Source organism: Lissotriton helveticus, chromosome 8 (assembly GCF_964261635.1).
Source record: "Lissotriton helveticus chromosome 8, aLisHel1.1, whole genome shotgun sequence".
NCBI lineage: Eukaryota > Metazoa > Chordata > Amphibia > Caudata > Salamandridae > Lissotriton > Lissotriton helveticus.
This window is the reverse complement of record NC_136069.1, coordinates 1,547,124,833-1,547,142,055: the sequence shown is the minus strand read 5'-3', so window position 1 is coordinate 1,547,142,055 and position 17,223 is coordinate 1,547,124,833. Positions and strand designations below refer to the sequence as shown.

Here is a 17,223-nt window from a genome sequence, read left to right as displayed (position 1 = left end):
CAGGATTAAAAAAATCAACAACAGAAAAAACCTCCACTCCAATATGCAAACAATACATGTTGGGAACAAATCACACTAGCTTGGTTTGTTTCCGGTTGTGCTCGCGGGTGTGCGTGCACTGTTTGTGTTGCTTAACCTCAACCATACAGTGTGGCAAGATGGATCCCTGTTTCTTCTTTGCCCTGTATGTCTTTGTAATTTAACAGTTTGGAGAATATAGTGTTGTCGGTTGCGTTCCTGACACCATCTGTGACGGTGACAGAGAACGCTGTGTTTACACCTCACAGGTCTGTCTATCTTGGGACAGGGAATGCAGTAAAATGGAGGCGAAAGGGGCTCTCTACAAGTACCAGACCTTGGGCTCGCTATCTGGCAGCCACCTGTGATAAAATGGAGGGGGACCCGCGCAGGCTTTGGGTTTCATGGTGCGTTTCATATGCAGGGTAATCTCGAAGTAGACCCCCCCCCCCGGCTGGCACCCGCAGTGTGCTTCCCCAGCATCGGCGCTATTGGCATTGTAAATGACAATGCCATTTATTTATAGGTTTTCAAAACCAACACATAAATAAAAAAAATTGTCATTTACAATGCCAATAGCTCTAACTTTTACAAAGGCGAAACCGTTGCATTGTAAATGCTTGTTAAGTTACGTGTTTAGAAGGCAATAGGAAGAAAATGGGGAGGGCTGTGAAGAAACCCCCCTCATCTGTATATACATTTGGCAGTATCGTAGAACTCGGACCAAGTGTCAGCAGCCCTTCATGTGAATGCATTGAGCTTCTCTGCTCGAGGCTGCCTTACCTGTGTGCCTGATCTCAGCTGTAATAGGAGAGTAGGCCCTACGTAGTGTTTGTGCATGCTTGTGTTTAATCTCCCTGCGTTACCATTGTGTGTTTTCTTCCTTACTTTACCTGTGTGTGATATGCCGGCACTACATGTTTTGGTGCTATCAGCGTCACAACATCTCTTGTGTATGGGTGATCCCTTCAGTTGTGTGCCGGGTGATCGAAGCCCTACTCGTTTGCAGGTGTCTGTGTTGGAGAGATCCATGCATTAATGTTCTGGGCCGGCTCTGCATTGCCATATTAATACACCAGAAGACGGACCCTACTTGCATCATTACTTGTGTAGAGTCTCCAGACTACCACAACACCCCTGCCAAAGGAGTGCAAACCCTGCTCTTATGTACTCGCATTGTATCCTATGGCAGCCACGTGTGATCCTGGTTCCCATCGCTGTATGCCTGCATTTCTGCTGCAAATGTTTCATTCCTTGATTTGAGAGTTGCTCAGTGGGTATAGAGGATGTGGCCTAACGGCTAAGGCGGTCAACCTCCAATCTGGGGAACTGGGTTCAAGTCTCGGCAATGACACTAACCATCCCTTGATTCTGGGCAAATCACTTCATCCCCCTGTGCCTAACAAAAATGAGTGTATCTTCATGCAACACAACTGGTGGGACACCCCCGCGCCGCACGGCGCCGCACGGCCACCAGCTGCCACCAGCTGCTGCGTGTGCCCCCTCGCTCTGCCTAGCTGCCTGCCTCGCCGACGGCCTCGCGGCCGCTCTGCTTCTCCCCGTGTGCTAGTTCGTCAGTTTCCTTTTGTTTTGACCGTCACTTGTGCTTGTCTGGAATTGTCAGGATTTCTGTTTTGCTGTGTTTTCCGCCATTTGTGCTTGCTTTTTGTCTAGGTTTCTGTGTCTCTCCGCCTCCTGTGATCGTTTCTGACCCTCGTTCCCTGCCTCCTTTCCCGCCTTCCTCGCCGCGCTCCCTCCCCGCTTCCCGCCACCGCCATCAGCCCCGCCCCTTTCTCTTCTGTACCCTCCCCGCTCCCGCCTCCCAGCTGCTCCGCCCACCCGCGCACTTGGCCTTAAATGGCGACCGTGCGACGCAGGTGAGTGTGACCCACTTGTGGGACACCCCCGCGCCGCACGGCCACCAGCTGCTGCGTGTGCCCCCTCGCTCTGCCTAGCTGCCTGCCTCGCCGACGGCCTCGCGGCCGCTCTGCTTCTCCCCGTGTGCTAGTTCGTCAGTTTCCTTTTGTTTTGACCGTCACTTGTGCTTGTCTGGAATTGTCAGGATTTCTGTTTTGCTGTGTTTTCCGCCATTTGTGCTTGCTTTTTGTCTAGGTTTCTGTGTCTCTCCGCCTCCTGTGATCGTTTCTGACCCTCGTTCCCTGCCTCCTTTCCCGCCTTCCTCGCCGCGCTCCCTCCCCGCCACCGCCATCAGCCCCGCCCCTTTCTCTTCTGTACCCTCCCCGCTCCCGCCTCCCAGCTGCTCCGCCCACCCGCGCACTTGGCCTTAAATGGCGACCGTGCGACGCAGGTGAGTGTGACCCACTTGTGGGACACCCCCGCGCCGCACGGCCACCAGCTGCTGCGTGTGCCCCCTCGCTCTGCCTAGCTGCCTGCCTCGCCGACGGCCTCGCGGCCGCTCTGCTTCTCCCCGTGTGCTAGTTCGTCAGTTTCCTTTTGTTTTGACCGTCACTTGTGCTTGTCTGGAATTGTCAGGATTTCTGTTTTGCTGTGTTTTCCGCCATTTGTGCTTGCTTTTTGTCTAGGTTTCTGTGTCTCTCCGCCTCCTGTGATCGTTTCTGACCCTCGTTCCCTGCCTCCTTTCCCGCCTTCCTCGCCGCGCTCCCTCCCCGCTTCCCGCCACCGCCATCAGCCCCGCCCCTTTCTCTTCAGTACCCTCCCCGCTCCCGCCTCCCAGCTGCTCCGCCCACCCGCGCACTTCGCCTTAAATGGCGACCGTGCGAACGCGCAGCGGGCGCGCCGATTGTGCGCCGAAGGCGCGCCAAAGGTAAGCCCGTCTGCGCCCGTCCGCGACCGGATTGCGACCAGCGCCAGGACCCCTGGCCCACGAAGACCCCGACCGTCCCGCCGGACGTACTCCGCCGCCACCCTCACCGCTCTCAACACCGGCCGACTCCCAGATTGCCACCAAGCCACTCCACGACGCACCCACGGACCTTTCAGCTGCCACGCCTGCAAGTTCGCCTGCATCCGGACCTGCCTCACACCAGCACCCACCTCAAGTGCATCTTGCTCAACACCCGCTCCGTCCACAGACACGCCGTAGAACTCTGGAACCTCCTAGACGCCACAGCCCCTGACGTTGCCTTCCTCACGGAGACCTGGATGAACGCCTCTTCAGCTCCCGACATCGCCATCGCCATCCCAGAGGGCTACAAGATCGTCCGCAGGGACCGCAACGCCAACCAGATGGGAGGAGGCATCGCCATCATCCACAGGAACACCATCCGTCTCACGACCAGCACCGACAACACCCTGACCAGCGCCGAACACCTGCATTTCCAGATCCACACCAACCCGAACACCACCCTCAGAGGCACCCTGATCTACCGACCCCCTGGACCACGCACACATTTCAGCGAGGACATCGCCGACTTCGTCAGCCCGCATGCCCTCCCCTCCGCTGACTACATCCTCCTGGGAGACCTCCACTTCCATCTGGAAAACAACAACGACCGCAACTCCAGCACCCTGCTCGACAACCTCGCCAACCTGGGACTCAAGCAACTGGTGTCCACCCCCACCCACCGCGCCGGACACACACTCGACGCCGTCTTCTCCTCCAGCAAAGACGTCAGCTTCAGCCACGCCACTGAGCTTCAATGGACGGACCACAGCTGCGTCCACTTCACCTTCAAGAGAACGACGACCCACCACCACCAGCAACAGACCGCCCGCAGAAGCTGGAACAAGATCACAGCAGACCAGCTCGCCACGTCCCTGAGCCATCACCCTCCTGCCAGCTCAGCAGACCCCAGCCAGGCCGCCGACAACCTCACGAAGTGGATCAGCATCTGCGCGGACGAGCTCGCCCCTCTGAGGACCCCGCCTAGCAGACCCGGCAGCAAGAAGGCCCCATGGTTCACCGACGAACTCAAGAGCTCCAAGAAGAACTGCCGAGCCCTCGAGAAAGTCTGGAAAAGGGAACCGACACCGGACAACAGGACCTCCTTCAAACTCGCCACCCGGAAACACCACCAGCTGATCCGCGCCGCCAAGAAAACAGCATTCAAGGACCGGCTGGACAACAACGCACACAACTGCAAGGAACTCTTCAACATCGTGAAAGAGCTTTCCAACCCCAGCGCAGGAAACAACGACATCACCCCATCGCAAGACCTCTGCAACTCCCTCGCTTCATACTTCCACAACAAGATCGCGGACATACACAACAGCTTCAACAACCAACCAACGCACACCATGACCGAACAACCACCCCCCACCACCACCCTCCACGCCTGGACCCCGATCAGCACCGAAGACACCATCCGCACGATGAACTCCATCCACTCCGGATCACCAACCGACCCCTGCCCCCACCACGTCTTCAACAAGGCCGACGCTGTCATCGCACCCCACCTGCGAGACATCATCAACACATCCTTCGACACCGCCACCTTCCCTGAGAGCTGGAAGCACGCCGAACTCAGCGCTCTACTCAAGAAACCAACAGCGGACCCCACCGACCTCAAGAATTACCGCCCCATCTCGCTCCTCCCGTTTCCAGCCAAAGTCATTGAGAAGAACGTCAACAAGCAGATGGCCGCCTTCCTCGAGACGAACGGATCCCTCGACCCCTCACAGTCCGGCTTCCGAGCCAATCACAGCACCGAGACCGCCCTCATCGCCGCCACCGATGACATCCGAACCCTGATGGACAATGGAGAAACAGCGGCCCTCATCCTCCTAGACCTCTCCGCGGCCTTCGACACGGTCTGCCACCGCACCCTAGTGCAGCGCCTCGACAACGCCGGAATCCAGGGGAAGGCACTGGAATGGATCATCTCCTTCCTCGACGGAAGAACACAAAGAGTCCGCCTACCACCGTACAAGTCAGAGGCCACCGAAGTCATCTGCGGCGTCCCCCAAGAATCCTCTCTGAGCCCCACCCTCTTCAACGTCTACATGAGCCCCCTCGCGGCCATCGTACGCAAACACAACCTCAGCATAATCTCCTACGCCGACGACACCCAGCTGATCCTCTCCCTGACCAACAACCCCGCCGCCGCCAGAGCCAACCTGCACGAAGGGATGAAAGAGGTAGCCGAGTGGATGACGACCAGCCGCCTGAAACTGAACTCAGACAAGACGGAGGTCCTCATCCTGGGCTCCTCGCCCTCCGCCTGGGACGACTCCTGGTGGCCCCCCGCCCTGGGCACCGCACCCAAACCGACGGACCACGCACGCAACCTGGGCTTCATCCTGGACTCCTCCCTCTCCATGACCAGGCAAGTCAACAACGTCTCCTCGGCGTGCTTCAACATCCTACGCATGCTACGGAAGATCTTCTGGTGGATCCCCACCGAGACCAGGAAGACCGTCACCCAGGCCCTCGTCACCAGCCGGCTGGACTACGGCAACGCCCTCTACGCCGGGACCACCGCCAAGCTCCAGAAGAGACTCCAGCGGATCCAGAACGCCTCAGCCAGACTCATCCTCGACCTCCCACGAACCAGCCACATCTCCGGACATCTGAGAGACCTTCACTGGCTCCCCGTCAACAAAAGAATCACGTTCCGCCTCCTCACCCACGCACACAAAGCCCTACACGACCAAGGCCCGAGCTACCTCAACAGCCGAGTCAACTTCTACGCTCCCAAACGCCACCTCCGATCAGCCAACCACGCCCTCGCCGCCGTCCCCCGCATCCGAAGAGCGACATCAGGAGGAAGGTCCTTCTCCTACCTGGCCGCCAAGACCTGGAACTCCCTCCCGACCGACCTGCGCCTGACCCAAGACCACCTCTCCTTCAGGAAGAAGCTGAAGACCTGGCTGTTCGAGCAGTAGCGGCACCCCCCCCCCCCCCCCCCCCCCCCCCAGCGCCTTGAGACCCTTCGGGTAGGTAGCGCGCTTTATAAGTGTCACTGATTGATTGATTGATTGATTGATTGATTGATTGATTGGTGCTCATGTAAAGCTCTCTGATACTTGATACCTTCGGGTCAAGTTTCTGCTATATAAAACTCCGAAAATAAAATGTTATCCGACTTTCAGTGAACGTGAGGCCTCTTGGCTGCAGAAATTAGTATATTCCAGCAGCTCTGGCCTGACTTGGTTTAACGAGGTTTACCTCAAGCAGACAAGACTATGCTGAATGACATTGACCCACCTACATGAAACAATTGAATTGCCTTTGCCTTTAAGATGACCATCATGATGAAATGACCTTGTGCTAGATCTAGTAAAATGCAACCTGCGCGGGAGGGGAACAGATTGCAGATGCATTCAGCCTTTGAGGTTTCACGCGTTAAAAGGTTCCTAGAAGCCACCACGTTTGCATCCGATGTCCAAGGACAGAGCTGGCTAGCTCCTACCTCACTGCGTTTCTGTATCTTTTTCAAGGTGATGTTAATGTGTAGGTTGTGTGAAAATAAGACGACTTAGAAAAATCACTCACCTGCCTGTCCCACTATGGGCCAGAGTCATAAGACTAAGACTGAATTGATGCGCATAAAAATAGCACTGTTTAACCTAGATTTGCTCTTTCTTTAAAATTCTCAAAATCCCTAAAGGCGATGCATGCAGAATCTGGTATGAAATTTATAGAGCACAAGCTTAGCTGCAAAGCTATCCAACACTGTACAGCCAAGCATTGCTAAAGCCTATAGGTCTGGTTTCTATTTTAGAGTCTTGACTAAAATATTTATAAAAAGCCTGTTGCAACCTAACAGAATGAAGTGAGAAAGAAATACTACTCAGGGACGAGCCAACGCTCACTCTGTGTGTACTTTAAAGAATTGGTAACAATAGGTTGTGCAGGCATCTGTACTGTCAAGTCAGACCTTTAAAAGGGAGTTAGTTGGCCATAGCAAGAAAAAGGGGGGGCTATAGTAGAAGAGGATTTCAGTATATTTAAGGGGAGAGCAGCTGTCAGCAGGGCATTATTAGGGTGTCATGAGATGTTTGCAGATGTGGGGAAGTGGGGACTAGTATATGGCTTAGGGCAGTGATCTTGTTCTAGATTTTAATGGTGTACCAGAAGAAGGCTTGCTGTCGGTTTATCTATGCCTGCATCTCTTGCTTTTCACCCTGGACATAGCTACTGTCTGCTCCTATGTTCTAACACCTTGTGTGGAACAAAAAAAACAAATATTCATTGAATAAAATGATGGAAAATTGCAGAAAGCACAATGGGTATTAAATTCATGGGCTCAGACAAGAGTATGAAAAGAAATACCAGCATTTGTAAAGCGCACAGCTACCTCCGGAGAGGTGTCCTGGCGCTGGGGGCTGTCGGGAAGATTAAGCGAGCTATTGCCCAAAGTCAGATGGTGCTGGGCTAACCCGGCGCCGTGGATCGAACCGTGAACCCCGTGGTCCGGAGTCCGGCACCCTGGCCGCTGCACCACACCTCTTCCACATGCCCTGTGCAAGCTTATCTGTTTATTTGTTGGAGCTATGCCTGAAGTGTTAGTGTTTCCACCCAATTATAGAGAGCCATTGTTACAGGTAAGTAACTTTAGATAATCAGTACCTGTACTATAAGGAAACAACCTCTACAGCATGCAGAATGTACCCAACTGTGTCACCTTTAATAATCTCTGGTCTTCTATCCTGTTTTAGATCTCTCCGTCCCCAAAGCCTCACAATTCCCTCCCGCCGCTGCCGCTCTACGACCAGCCTCCCAGCAGCCCTTTCCACAGCCCAGAGAAGAGGAACTCAGGGTTCTTTCCCAGATCACCTTCTGTCAACGGTAAAGTGTTCTTCTCTTTCCTATATGTTTATCGACCAATTAGTTTATCTATTTTTAAAGGAAGCTTTTTCTGCGCAGCGCAACATTCAATCACAGGTGGCAGAATGGTTACCGAAATAAGTGGTGGAGCTCGTGAAAAGGACAATACAATGACAGCATCTTACATATAATATACGTTATGCTTTTTTAAAAATAATATATTAACACTATAGCTGCTTTGAACGTTCCGCGCCAGTGTGGAACGTTCGAAGAAACGGGCGGAGTCCCGTTGGCCGTTCGCAGCACCAGCCAGGTAGTGCTCGCGACGGGAGCACTTAAGGGGTTAAAGATATTTAAAGTTTTGCTTGTTGCTCAGTGTCTCACAAGATATTCAATAAGTACCTAAGCTTTGAAATGTATCCAGGTCCCAAGATCATCATTATAGTCCCTTGATCACATCTCCTCCCTCTTTTGTAGACTTTAATTCTTTCTATTCTCTGGGATTGTTTTCCTTCTTCTTTGTAAATACATTTTAATCTGCATATTACATGTGGCTAGTATGTCTTCTCTTGCGCCATGTGTGTTGTAATGTGTGGCATGATCGTCTCAGTATATTTTTCAATAATTTAAGGTGAATGGGTGGTAAAACGTGTGGCAAATGAACATGTGTGAAGCAGCTGGTTTGATTGACAGCTGTCCTTCCTTTGCCTTTTTAGAAAACAGTAGCTGTTCAGAACCTCCTGGGTTTCCACAGCCCCCGCGAATCACTCCAGAAACCTCCTACGGAAAACTGCGGCCGGTAAGTTTTACTTGACTTTGCTTTCGGTCACCTTTAACTGCTGATCTTAACTTGGTGCAAAGCTACTAATTTGGGTCTAGACCTGTGCAAGCAAAATACTGGGTCCGAACAACACAAGTGAATACCTTTTTAGGTCTCGCTGGAGTAGCATCCGAAGGATGCGTCCAGCTAGAGACGTATAGCCGCCCGTCTCGGGGGAATTAGGGACAGGAGGGTGTCACACGCTTCTGCTGCTGGATTTGCCTGCTTGAACGCGCACGTCGGCTCCGTCCACATTCTCAGCAACATACGTGCGCATACACACACAGACAGACACTCGCTCGCTCACACACACACCACCTCCCCCCCCCCACACAGTCATCGGCCTCTTTTAAACACACACACACGCATACACACAGACTCCAAGACACATACACACACGCACGCTCACACACATACAGAGCCCCCCGCCGCCACACGCGCACACACACCTGCCCCTCGCACCTCAGCAAAGGCCCCCAATCACCGGTACTCGTCTCCAGCTCTCCATGCGAGGGCTCGTTGCAGGCGGCGGCGGTCTCTTCCTTCGGTGCGAGGCTCTCTCACCTCACGGGAGCCCCGCTAGCGCCAGCCGCCCTTCTCCTCCTGCCCACACGTACCAGTGCTGGGTAGGCTCCCGCCTGGGCTTCCGGTGTGTCTTGACGTCCCGCCCCCGGCCTGCCTGACTTCCGCCCCGGATTGTGCACGCCACGCATGAGTCCATAACTTCCTGCTGTGTCTCTTTGGTATTAGCGAGGGAAAAGGTATTTTAATAATATAATAAAACGTTACAAATGTTAAATTATTTGGTGCGGTATGAGGAGAGCTACACAATCCCTGTTCACATTTTTCACTTCAAAGCACGCCCCATTGCACACCCAGGTGCGCCTCCGTCCCAACCCCCAATCAGTCTCCTCCATCCTAACCACGAACCTCCAGGGGCCAAAGCAGCCGAAATACAGAGCTCTCCCTAACTCAGCAATGAAAACTCCTCGCTGCCTCCTCCCCAGGCTGCCTAAGCACGGTGTCCCCCCCCTTGCACCCTTCCACATGAGCCCCAGGACGATAAACCATGCCTAGACCCAAACCCAACCCCACCCCCTCCAAAGACGGCAGCTCCGAACCTAAGGCTCACATCCCCCCCCCCCCAACCCAACCATTCCCCCACTGTCCTGTTACGCCACACTCTATGCTCCCAAGCGCCATCTCAGCAGCTGCAACACCGTCCTCCTGTCCGTCTGTACTTTTTTCAAGCCCACAAAAAGATGTTAATATTTCACTTCTGTTTTGGGATTTTCGTCTCAATAAAATACACTGAACATAATCTTCACAAAAGTTAATTACAAAAATGTACGCTAGTGCCATTATAAATTACAATAACTTTTTTCTAAGTATTAATTATAAAAAAAAATAAAAGGCATTGTTATGTGTATTAACAATACATCTAAGTCATGTAAATACAACACATATTGCATTACAAATGCTATAGGTGTAACATTTGCAAAAGTTAGAACTATTGGCATTGTAAATGACTAAGCTATTAATTTCGCTATTTTCAAAACCAACACATAAATAAAAAATGTGTCATTTACAATACCAATAGCTCAAAGTTTCCTAATGCGAGACCTATTGCATTGCAAATGCTTGTTTAGAGTGAGGGTTGTCACATTTGTCTTTAATTTATTGAATACTGTCCATGTTTTTTTCGTCCTGTGCCTGAAAGTTATCAAACAAAATCTTGTAATTGATGTTACAAGTCATGCTGCATCGTGAGAAGAATTATCCAATGGCGATTGGGGGCTCAGTTTGGAGACACTGAGCAGATAGTAGAACTACCTGGGTGCAGTATGGGCACCAATGAAACCATGGTTTTGCACCCTCATCGCACTCCCTCTCCCCCACTTGCCATAATCGATGCATGTTTCCAATCCACTAAGCTGATTTTCCAAACTCCCCATGTACTGAAAAAGCATAGGCGGAGCAGTAATCCTAGGTCTCTTTTCGCTTTTCTTTAATAAGGTTTAAAGCCTTTGCTTGGCCTTTTTCCTTATTATTGCACACGTACGGTAGCACCACCTTACAATAGGGTTTGCTTTGTGGGTTAGTTAAACAGAAATATTCTTAGAAGTCTTATTTCCTTGATTCCGCCTTTTTGTAACAAGATGTCCATCCAACAGGCAAACATTACCACCGAATGGAGTGTATGCCAGATGCAGTAGCGTCCATATGTACACCATAACCATAGTATTCTTTCCTTTCCAATTCTTCTTCCAAACTCGTGAGCATTGCTGCCTCTGGTGGTTGGACTCAAAATTACTTTCCAAAAATAGTTTCTAAAATATTAGACACTGATACCACGCATGTGCCTTTCTCAGCTTGGCTAGCCTTTCCCCCTCTGGGGCGCATCCTGTGCAAGCCATATGGTTTGCTGGTTCTCTTCTCAAATTGTGAGCTGAAAACGACCCTGTGGTCTCTTGAGCCACGTTTTTAACCCCTCCTGTGCTCATGACGAGCTCGGCTCATCATGAGCCACGGTTGCGCTGTGCTCATGACGAGCTGAACTCGTCATGACCCGCCTGGCGCTCACACGCGGGGATAATTCCCCTGCTGTGCTGAGCGTTCTAAAGAAACGGGCGTGGTCATGACGAGCTCAGCACGTCATGAGCACAGCGCCGCCGTGCTCGTCATGAGCACCGGGGTGCTGTGCGTGCCCCAAAGCACAGCGGGGGAATTACCCCCGTGGCCAAGGGGTTAAGCTGTATCCAGATTCTCAGATACATTTTCATTTTCTATAGCCTCCTTCTCTGGCTGCCTAAATAAATATAAGTGTACACATATCTCTAGTTTACTTCAGACTAGATTACTGTTGATTAATAAATAATGAGAAATACCCCAAAGCTACCAGATTCATGGAATCATTGTCACATTTGTGTACAACTTTTTGGACTTCTGAGTTGTGTTTCCAGCGTCATGTCTTCATTGCAGTACATCAGCAGCAACCAAACCTACTTGAATGAAAGTAAAATGACAAGAATAATAGGCTAAAATGGAGAAACAAATAAAATGCTTTTCATTAAGGAAGTAGATGGAGCGGCTGTTACACTAGAAATAACATTAGTGAACATGCTTGCACTGTTACATATGTGGTGCTGCTAAGATTATATTGCCTTCCTCCTGCAATGCATTTATGCAAACCTGTCTTTGCAGTTGAACATGTTTCGAGTGTGTGTATATATATATATATATATATATATATATATATATATATATATATATATATATATATATATATATATATAGCATTTTTTCTACTGTGTGATGCCAAGACCCTCTGCGCATGAACACCCATAGCAGACAGTTCCCCAAGCCTCAGCGAGACATGTTGAAAGCTACACCCTTTTTCCTGAACCAGGACCTCACACTGAACAATGCCAGCAATAAACACGCATGCCATTTTATAAAACCTATATTATTGATTTACAGTTTTGTACTAGTTGTTAAATTAGTCAGACCAGACATACGCAGAACACGCACAGCGTTGTCGCTTAATACACTCTTCGATTTACAGCTCATGTCAAAACTGCCCCAGTGGTGCAGTCCCATAAAACTGCGTGGAATAAAAATGGTGGTAAGCTCCTTCCTACCTTTAGTCGCCTGGCATAAGAAAGAGTGTCCCATTTGTCATGGGCTGCATGTACTATTTATGAGACCAAAAGACCCCATTGTATAAGCCCTAAGAGGATTGCAATGCAGTTTGTGGGGAGCGGAGGTCTTCTTTGTGAGGGAGACTCTTAGGTAAGACCCTTAGGAACTAGCGCCTAGAGCCCGGAAGTATGCCTTTGTTCTCAAATATCCTCCTTCTCTTCTCAGAGCATGTTCTGTGAAATACCTGGTCTATAAACTCCAAATCTTGCATTCCTTGTTCAGAGACATGACTTACCCAGTGGGGACAATCATGGGGTTCATAAAACAAACAAGAATGCTCACGTGGAAGGGCCGACTTCAAAGTGTGTTATCAGGTTCTGACATGCGCATATACAAACGACACACTTAGACCCTCATTTCGAGTTGCTGGTAAATCAGGACTCCGCGCAAAAAAATCAGATTGAGTTATGAGCAGATTTCATACTGATCTACCATTTTGGATGAATTTGCACGTTGAAAATCCTGCCTGTTGTACTTCATTCTGCGGAACTCTGACTAGCCCCAGAGAAAAACTGCAGGTTATTTTCCCTCCATGTAATTTTGATAGACTCAGAATGGCTACTGTTTGCGTGCTGCCAAAATATATCTTCACTCTCGCTTTGGACCTAGGTGGCTACCTAGCTTACCTTACATCAAGGTTCATCTTGGTCAGAGTTGGACAATTGAGGTGACCCCTGCAACTTCTCTTTGGAATGAAAGGGCTTCTTTTCAGGAGCTGCCTGCTTTGATCCATGGAATTGCCTTCCAGTGTTTGTGTTGGGATATTTGGTATGCAGCATTTACTTTCTGTCCTGCCGTGGGTCACTCCTACAGATTCCACACATGAAGGAACGCTCGTGAGCTTTGCCACGCAAGGCCCAAGTGGAATCAATTTTCTATTGCCTTTGTTTTGGAGCTAGACTAAAAAGCAAATTTCCCCTCTTTTCAAAACTACACCGAGTACAATGACGCCCATCACTACTTCTTCAAAACTTCTCTCACATGTGCGCTCCACCCCCCACACACACCTTCACCTGTGAGGAGTTTTAAGAGTCCTGACTCGGGAAAAATAAAATCAGACATTTAGAGACAGGATCCCAGGATTAGCTTTTCTGTCACTTAGGAGGTATACCAAGTTAGTTGAATGTTAATATACATTTTTCTATAAAGGGAAGGACTGAAGGAATTTATTGTAGGTATTGGTTGTAGTCCACATTTACTGGTATCATACCCAGAGATTGTGTGATATTTGATTACTTTGCCCACAAAGGGAGAGGATGTTTTTCAAACTTGTTTCTTTTGTGTCACTGGTGTGTCAGGTAGGGCAATTGACCACTTCTGTGTTGGAAGATTTTACCTTGTGCATCACTTGGTACACTTTCCAGGTTTCCACCGCACTCTACACTGAGCCGCCATTATAGTGACATTAGTCACTGCAAAAAACACAGAGCAGTTTCCTATTGATGTGTTCTCTTCTGAATGGCAAACAAGGCTTTCACTTTGAGTTTGAAGTCATTTTCCTCATTCTGTCCCTTTTCTCTTTTGCAGGTGAGGGCCGCGCCTCCTCCCCCAACACAGCACCCTCGAAGGCCGCCTGAGAAGATAGAGGACGTGGAAATCACTTTGGTGTAGTGGTTGGACTGTCCACACTCTGTCGGACTACAGTTGAGGCCAACTATGGAGTTTGGCCTATCGCGTTCTCTTGGCACCTTTGCATGAGGAGACTGGATGACTCAAGGGGGAGACAAACAAAGAGAGGGTTTCTCACCATCATATTTTGTGCCTTCTTTTGTTTTTGAAACCGTACGCGTCATCCCTCCTCGCTTAGCACAAAGACTGGCCAAAACAGCCAGAGTGCCTCTGAGCAGGCTGCTCTAATTGGCTGAGCATGGCTAAATTCTCTACCAACGCTGGTGGAAAGGACACGCCCATGCAATGTAGTCATAGCATACTTATATCATGTGCATTAGTACAGTACATTACTGTTGCCATAGGAATGTTAAAAGAAAAGTCTTGTAATAATTCATGTAGCATTACTTATCTGATTAGGTATTAATCAGACGTGATCGCTTTTATAAAAATGAAAGTGAACAAAGGAAATACCATTGAAAGGGAGGCTGGCTCCTCTCTGCGATTCCATTGGAAAAGGAAAAAAGGGAATCAAGACCAGGTAGCACCAAGTGTTGCAGAATTAACTACGTGATGGTCAAGACTGCGCAACTCTCCAGCGACGTAAAAGCACGCAACGTTCTCCTGCAGTCCTCTGGTCTCTGTGGTGTGAGGGTCCACCACCAACCTCCTCTCAAGCTGCCACCTGTCTGCATTAGAATAACAGTCGCCCTTTCCAGTGCAGTGCACTGCCAGTGGAAGATGTTCCTTTCACCCCTTTTTTCTTTTTCAGAATTCGCTTTTTCCCACATTCAAATGGAGAGTTGCTTGTTTTATGAAAAGCATACCTGCCCTCCACCACCACATCCTTGGCATTGAAAAAGCTATCTTTGTGAGTAGTGTTGACTACGCTTAAGATTTTCACTTTTGCATTTTTTTTTTTTGCTTCTCAGTAAATTCCTTCTTTGAAGCAGAATTTTCAAGATGAGGAATGTTGAGACGAAAACCCTGCGTATGTAAATTAAAAAAAAACATTGTTTTGTGTTTAAATTAATTCAGTTCATTTCTTATAGTCTATCAGCTTTGGAGGTGCTTGTGCGGTGGGCAGATTTGTCCTAGAGTATAATCTGACTGAGCGAGGTAAATGGAGCTTTTTGTCCATGTTGAGGCTGAGGTTTATCCAGAGCTGAGGTTGAGTTGTGTTGGCTGAGTTTGTCCTTCTTTCTTCTGTGTTTCGTGTTTCACGCCTGTGTACCCCATTCACTGCAGTCTCCATTATTGCCTAGCATTATCAGAGTACGTCATAATTCCATCTAGCTAGAGGTAAAGACTGAGGTTAGAATATTTATATGCATTGCTAATTTCTTGGTTTCTGTCTTTTCCTTTAAAGTTTTAGTACAGATCTCTCCTAACCTGCCATTAAGACTACTTGCCACCTCCAATTGCAAGGGCCGTGCTTGGCTAGACGGTCTCTAGTTATCTGCTTGCAAGGCCATTCTGGCTGCCTTTGGCGACTTCTTGTTGAAATGTTCATTGCTTCGTATATACTCAAAATATTTTGACACTGAGCAGTTTGCATCCATGAATATATACAAGTAAGGCAGCCAAACTAGCCCTCTTCAGTGGGACAACATATTTGGATGCTAGAATTAAAAACTAAATTGGCCGTTCTTAATGCGTGCTTGCTACCAATCAAAACAAAATGCCAAAAAGTGATAGGCAATTTACAGGTTCTTCTGCGTTGATTTAATAACGTTTGTCCCCTAACACTATTTAGCTGGAGACATTTTTGCAGTTTTTCTGAGATGGTAAACATGACAATTATAGACTGAAGAGTGAGCTGTTTTTGTAGGGGTCTTTGTTGTCCAGCAGAGTGCTGTGTCATATGAATATTTCGATTGGTTATCTTTCAAATCAGCAACGGTATCTTCTTTGAAGACTTTTAGTAACTTTTCCATGTTCTTATACATATTTGGTTTTGTTGCACCTCTCGTCCTGTTGATCTGTTAGAGGTCTTTTTATGTGTTATCAAACTTATTATTAAGTTTAAAAAACAAGATTTTTTTATTTCCACATAATTGAAAATAATCACAAAGCAAAGTTAAAGTATTGCCATAATTTGCCCTGTAAAATTATTTGGCCAGTTTCTTTTTCTGTTTTCTTTAAAAAAAAAAATCTGAAAAGTGTTATTTGAAAACTAGTTTATATTTTAAAAATATTTTCTTTAAGAGCTGCTAATTTTATTTAAAAAAAGTTGTAAGATATGGCTCCTTTTAACTAGACTTCCTTATACAGGGCACCTAATCCATGTATCACAGTGTACAGTGTCAATACGTAGAGAGCATAGGTGCAAATGTTTCTCATTCGTATTGGCTGTAAAAAGTTTATATTTATTATGTATAAAATGTTGAATAAAAAAGTGGAACAAAACCCTTTGTATTAATTGTGTACGTGTCGTTAATTTATTTTTTTGTCAAAGGTTATTTGCTTTCATGTTGCACAACCCTTCGTTGCATAGTAAACTACCCCTTAATTTGGTATAAATTGAGGAGTGGAAGAAGGGAAGGATTATTTACACTGTTTAAAGATATCACTGGAGAATGAAATCCAAATTAGTAGTCACTTAACTCATCCGATAGGACATGAACATAACTCTTCAGCTTCCCAAGTCCTTGCATGTGTAGCTCCTGCAGTCCAGATTTTCTTTGCATTGAGGAACTTGTGGATAAGAGTTTATAATGACATAAACAAGACACCAAGAAACAAAATGCAACCAACATACCCAGACTGGATGTGCTTTTCACACATGGAACTGGAAACTTGGAAGCTCTCCATGACTTGATGTTTAGTATTGCCACTCCAGTGAGTTTATATCATGCCAGTCCACCAGAGGAGTCAACAGACTCACTTTGTTATTGAATAATGTGATCGAAACTGATGATATCAGATAGTAATAAAAACAGACTCATGTATTTACATCATCAATTAAATTATTAACCTAATTTTATATCTCCAACAATGACCCTGTCATCAGTCACATTCATGATAGAATTTGGGGTTACTGGTTCGGGTTGGGTATTATGCGTTGGATTTGTGTTTGGGGGCTGCTGTTGGTGTTAGATGTGGTATTTGCAGCTGGGATAAGGCACTGGGATAGGGGGTCAGAGGTTTTGGATAGGCGGTTGCATAAGGGTTTAGGGAGCAGATGATGCAAAGGCATTGACAATGTAATAGTGACGATAGGCAGATGGCAAAGTAAGTGTTGACAATGATGATCTTCAGTTAATTTTTATTCTTTTGAGTTTGTTTTTGTTAGACTCTGGCTACACCATCTTGTTCACAATTATTTTTGTATTAAATTCAAGTAGTTATTATATTCTTTAAAGCAACAGGCTTAAATTAAATC

At 48.0% G+C, this 17,223-nt stretch overlaps 1 protein-coding gene across 7 annotated transcripts in view; it reads left to right on the top strand.

The window, feature by feature from the left end:
• The window catches only part of FCHSD2 (FCH and double SH3 domains 2), a 502,468-nt gene extending 486,221 nt beyond the window's left edge, over positions 1-16,247 (top strand). For all 7 annotated transcript variants that reach the window (XM_078658542.1, XM_078658546.1, XM_078658544.1 and 4 more), the window contains 3 exons: positions 7,600-7,729; positions 8,425-8,507; positions 13,758-16,247. In XM_078658542.1, the coding sequence (XP_078514668.1) occupies positions 7,600-7,729; positions 8,425-8,507; positions 13,758-13,841 (297 nt within the window). In that variant the 3' untranslated portion in view covers positions 13,842-16,247. The remainder of the gene's footprint in view (positions 1-7,599; positions 7,730-8,424; positions 8,508-13,757) is intronic.
• The last annotated feature ends 976 nt before the right edge of the window (positions 16,248-17,223 follow it).